The sequence below is a fragment of the Zalophus californianus genome, chromosome 11, assembly GCF_009762305.2.
Source record: "Zalophus californianus isolate mZalCal1 chromosome 11, mZalCal1.pri.v2, whole genome shotgun sequence".
Lineage (NCBI taxonomy): Eukaryota > Metazoa > Chordata > Mammalia > Carnivora > Otariidae > Zalophus > Zalophus californianus.
In genome coordinates, this window is record NC_045605.1 from 8,653,901 (window position 1) to 8,659,789 (window position 5,889).

General features: G+C 39.4%; 1 protein-coding gene across 1 annotated transcript; it reads left to right on the forward strand.

Annotated features, from left to right (window-relative positions):
* Positions 1-3,909: 3,909 nt before the first annotated feature.
* Positions 3,910-5,683, forward strand: LOC113915023 (DNA primase large subunit-like). The gene is given in 4 exon segments (XM_035723021.1): positions 3,910-4,655; positions 4,657-4,931; positions 4,934-5,193; positions 5,196-5,683. Coding segments are annotated over 4 exon segments (1,518 nt in total). The 5' UTR covers positions 3,910-3,978; the 3' UTR covers positions 5,502-5,683.
* Positions 5,684-5,889: the final 206 nt, after the last annotated feature.

Here is a 5,889-nt window from a genome sequence, read left to right on the forward strand (position 1 = left end):
GCAGGTTCATGTTCTCTCTATTGCAAAACTTGTCAGAAAAGAAAAAGCATATGGTATTTTCCAGTTCTTTGTATTTGAGTTTGTTTCTATTTTGTTTGTTCATTTGTTTTTGTTTCAGAGAAAACCCTTAGTACTTTGCCTAATGAAGATTTATGGGTAATCTAAGAACAAATAAACAAATGTAAATGATGTTAATAAATGTAATTAAGACTACTGGAAATAATAGGGAAACAACTCTTCGCAAGGAAAGGGAGACAAAGAGTTCAAAGAGGGAACACTGAGGACAAACTCGGATGTAAAGAGGAAAGTTGTAGAAGGCTGTAAAAGGAAATCTTTGGAAAGGAATTTTGTGCATGGTCAGGACTGATGAAGATTATGGAGACTAGTATGTAGTTAAAAAAAAAATTATTTGGGAGTGATCAACGCTTGGGGAAGAGAAGGGTAAATAAGAGAGCAGATCAGGCAGATGTTCGGGCAGTGATACTATATCAACAGAAGCCTTAAGTGATTCTCTGAGGAGTTCCAAAGTAGGATTACCCTTCAGAACCATCCTAAAAGAGGGCAAAAGGCCCAGGACTTTTATAACAGTCATTGGATGTTACCAGTTGGGAAGAAGGCGTGACCTTGGCAAGGCAGCTGTCTTCAGTCAAGGCAATTCCGATGGCCTCTGAGAGTTGAGGACTGTTGGCAGCACTCCTACAGCTGAGAGCCCTTCATTCCTGATGGAGATTCTGATCAGAACATCATATATCAACATGGGAGATGACAGGAAGGGAAAGAGAGACTGCATAAGCTTCTTTTAATTCATCTTGTTGGAATGCATGAGTTTTAATATCAGAAGTACACGGATATAAGACTGGAGTTTGGCTTTTCTCCCTGTTGAAATGACAGTTTTCTTAGATTATTGGTCTAAGTTATAAACGAAGGTTTTTCTTTATCTTTCATCTGCCTAGACAAACTCTATTAAAGTTGAATCTTCTCACTATTAAAAAAGCTAAGTCTTGTTGACTGTATAACCCTCTGCCTTTGCCTTTAGAATCTAATTGCCACCTTGGCTAAATAGATAACTAGGTCTTGCAACGATCTATAATCTTATTTAGGCCTGTGCTTTAAAACCTGGTATTTCAGAAATGCTTCCCCAAATTCAACTTCATAACTGCTCTAGTTACTTCCAAGCAAAGATCAGGTTTGGAGGAATGCAACATTTCTGCACCTGTTCAGAAATATTCCTTAGTTCCAGGTTGAAACCCAACATTCTGCAGTATCACGATTTGTGAGTTCTTGTGTTGTATTTTATCTAGGGCCTTTAGGGGAGGTTGGTTGTAACCAACTAGCTTGTACTTAACCTATTTTGTCAGACAAGCTCTCCCCTAAGTAGTAGTTTCAGGTCCATCAGAAGCTTGTGGTCCAAGCAGTGTTCTTTTCAATGTTCTCCTTGCTAACAGAGTGTAGGGAACCTGTGGATTCTTGTGGGACCACCAAACAGCAGCATCTCACCTGTAATGGGTGCATTGATGAATACGGGAATCATTTCTTCCATAAATTATTCTGGGCTAAAGATTCGTTATATTTCCGGTTGGCTTTAGGGGCAGCACAGTGTTTAAATCCCCATTCCTTAGCTCTCCTGAGGTCCTCCCATCCTTCCAGGAATATTGGAGTTGATATTTAGTTAGCGGGTTTTGGAGCCTTTGTATGGGCTGCAAACCTGGTGGCTTGATCGGCCCAGCAGTTCCCTTGGGCAGTCAACCAGCAGCAGCTCATAGCTGAGGGGTCACCACTGCATCTAGCTTTTCCTTGTCCTTGATCCATAAAACTCCCATCTGTGAACATCTCAAGGTTGAATTCATTTATTATTTTTCGTTGTTACTTCCCTTTCATTTTTTATTTTATTTATTTGGGTCCTTTCTCTTTTTTTTCTTGAGCCTGGATAAGGGTGTCAATTTTGTCTTTTCAAAGAACCAGCTCTTGGTTTCATTGATTCCCTCCCCGCCCGTATTACTTTTTTCATCTTTATTTCACTTATTTCTGCTCTGTTCTTTATTTCCGTTCCTCTACTCACCTTGGGCTTTGTTTGTTCTTCTTTTTCTAGTTCCTTTAGGTATAAGATTAGATTGTTGTTTTGTTTTTTTTTTCTTGTTTCTTGAGGTAGGCCTGTATTGCTATATACTCCACTCTTAGAACTGCTTTCTCTGTGTCCCAGAGATTGTGGACCATTGTGTTTTCATCTTCATCTGTCCCCATATATTTTTTTTATTACTTCATTGACACATTGGTTGGTTGTTTAGTCTCCACATGTTTGTGTTTTTTCCAGTTTTTTTTTTCCCCTGTGATCGATTTCTAGTTTCATACTCTTGTGGTCGGAAAAGATGTATGGTATGATTTCAATCTTAACTTTATTGAGGCTTGTTTTATGGTCTAATATGTGATCTATGCTGGAGAATGTTCCATTTGCACTCACAAAGAATATGTATTCTGTTGTTTTGGGATGGAATGTTCTATATATACATGTTAAGTCCAGTTGGTCCAATGTGTCATTCATAGGCATTGTTTCCTTATTGATTGTCTGTCTGGATAATCTACCCATTGATGTAAGTGGAGTGTGAAAGGCCCCTGCTATTATTGTATTACCATCAATTTCTCCTTTTATGTCTGTTTCTGTTTGCTTTATTTGTTTAGGTGCTCTAGTGTTAGCTGTGTAGATATTTATAATTGTTATAGCCTGTTGTTGGGATTTATCCCTTTATCATCATGTAATGTCCTTCTGTGTCTCCTGTTACAGTTTTTGTTTTAAAGTCTAATTTGTCTGGTAAAAGTATTGCTACATCAGCTCTTTTTGTTGTTGTTGTTTGCTTCCATCTGTGTGGAGAATGTTTTTCCACCCCATCACTGTCAATCTGTATGTTCTTAGGTCTGAGGTGAGTCGTGGGTAGGGGCATATAGATGGGTCTGGCTTTTTTTTAAATCCATTCTGCCACTCTGTCTTTTGATTGGAGCATTTAGGCCATTTACATTTACATTTAAAGTAATTATTGATAATTAGGTACTTATTGCCGTTTTAAAAATTTGTTTTCTGGTTGTTTTTGTAGTTCTTCTTCCTTTCTTGTTCTCTTTCTGTTTGATGAGTATATAGTGTTTATTTGGCTTTCTTTCTCTTTATTTTTTGTGTATCATAAGGTTTGGGTTTGTGGTTACCATGAGGTTCATATAGAACATCCTAAGTAAATAGCGGTCCATATTAATTTGGTCATTTAAGTTAAAACACAACCTAAATAAATAGGAAAAAATCCTTTCTTTTTTCCCTTCTCTTCCCTTTTTATTCCCTTCCCTGCATTTTATGTGTATGATGTCATATTTTATATCCTTTTAGTCATAGTTTTCTTATGTCTAATGATGACCTTTTCTTTTCCACTTAAAGAAGTCCCTTTAAAATTTCTTATACGTCTGGTTTAGTGGTGATAAACTCCTTTATCATTTTGTGTGTCTGGGAAACTCATCTCTCAAATCCCAATGATAGGGATGCCTGGGCGGCTCAGTCAGTTAAGCGTTGGCTCTTGATTTTGGCTCAGGTCATGATCTTAGGGTTGTGAGATCAAACCCCGTTATCGGGCTCCATGCCAGCTGTGGAGCCTGCTTGAGATTCTCTCTCCCCCCACCCCCCGCTCCTCATGTCTCTCTCTCTCAGAAAAAATAAATAGGGGCACCTGGATGGCTCAGTCAGTTAAGTGTCCGACTCTTGGTTTCAGCTCAGGTCATGATCTCAGGATCATAAGGTTGAGCCCCATTGAGCACAGAACCTGCTTGAAATTCTCTCTCTCCCTCTCCCCCTTCCCCTGTTTGCTCTCCTCAAATAAATAAAATCTTTAAAAATAAATAAAATCTTTATTAAAAATCTGATAACCTGATATGAACTCTCCCACCATCTGAGAACAGCGCCTGTTGGTTTGGGTTTTTCGTGTTTTGTGTGGTTGCAGTAACGAGATGCAGTTTTCTGGAGGAAAACGGAAAAAACTGAGGTTGACAGGTGACCAAAGGAATGTTTGCTACTCTCATAGCCTTCAGTTTTACTTGGAGCCACCTTCTGAAAGCATATCTTTGATCGAGTTTGAACACTTGGCTATTGATAGAGTTAAATTGCTAAAAGCAGTTGAAAATCTTGGTGTGAGCTATGTGAAAGGAACTGAGCCATACCAGAGTAAGTTGGAGAATGAGATAAGAAAGCTCAAGTTTTCCTTCAGAGAAAACTTAGAGAATGAGTATGAACCACGAAGAAAAGATCATATTTCTCACTTTATTTTACGCCTTGCTTATTGCCAGTCTGAGGACCTTAGACGCTGGTTCATTCAACAAGAAATGGATCTCCTTCGATTTCGATTCAGCATTTTACCCAATGACAAAATTCAGAATTTCTTAAAGGATAGCCATTTGCACTTTGAGGCTATAAGTGATGAATAGAAGAGTGTCCGAGAACCAGAGATTCTTGCTTCATCACCCAGTTTGAGTGGGTCTAAGACGGAATTGGAGTTGGAGTCAGTTTATAAGATCCCTTTTGCTGATGCTCTGGATTTGTTCCGAGGAAGGAAAGTCTGTCTGGAAGGTGACTTCGCTTATGTACCACTTAAAGACATTGTGGCAATTGTCCTGAATGAATTCAGAGCGAAAGGCTTTAGCATTAACAGCCAGGTCCTTGCCTGCTGTGCAGTCCGATGAGAGACTTCAGCCTCTACTTAACCACCTCAGTCATTCTTACACTGGTCAAGATTACAGCACACAGAAGAATGCTGGGAAGATTTCTTTAGACCAGATTGATTCGCTTTCTACCAAATCCTTCCCACCTTGCATGCGTCAGTTACATAAAGCCTTGCGGGAAAGTCACCATCTTCGTCATGGAGGCCGGATGCAGTATGGCCTCTTCCTGAAGGGCATTGGTTTAACATTGAACAGGCATTGCAGTTCTGGAAGCAAGAATTTATCAGAGGAAAGATGGATCCAGACAAGTTTGATAAATGCTACTCTTATAATATCCGTCATAGCTTCGGAAAGGAAGGCAAGAGGACAGACTATATGCCTTTCAGTTGCATGAAGATTATTCTAACCAATCCACCAAGCCACGGGGATTATCATGGGTGCCCATTCCGTCACAGCGATCCAGAGCTGCTGAAGCAGAAGTTGCAGTCCTACAAGATCTCTCCTGGAGAGGGACACAGCAGATCTTGGATTTAGTAAAAGGGACGCATTACCAAGTGGCCTGTCAGAAGTTCTTCGAGATGATACATAATGTGGATGATTGTGGCTTTTCTTTGAGCCATCCTAATCAATTCTTTTTTGAGAGCCAACGGATTCTAAGTGGTAATAAAGACATCAGGAAGGAATCCATCCAACCAGAAACTCCTCAACCCAAACCAAGTGTCCAGAAAGCCAAGGATGCGTCATCTGCTCTGGCCTGTCTAAATTCCTCTCTGGAAATGGATATGGAAGGACTAGAGGATTACTTCAGTGAATGATTCTTGGGCACTTAGGAACCCTTTTTCTTCACTAGCTTTCATTCTTACTTTCAAGATTTTGCCGGTTTCTTTTTTAACCTCTTTGTCTACTCCTTCCACTGCTCCCCAGTTCATCCCCTGGAAAGCAGGCTTGTGAGTAAAAACCTCCACTATATTTTGCTTTGACAAAAGAGAAAAGGGAAAATTTCTTTTTATATCTAACACTTGAGTGGTGTGATCTGAGTCCTGTTTCAGGAGATTAAACAGCTTTCTAGACTGGTTACACTCCCCTAGAGACAACAGAACTAAATACAACTCTTATTTTAAATCTTATCACTGTAAGTTTTACTCAATCCTTTTCTGGACCATTTTTGTTAATATCAAAATGTAAAAAAAAAAAATCTGATAA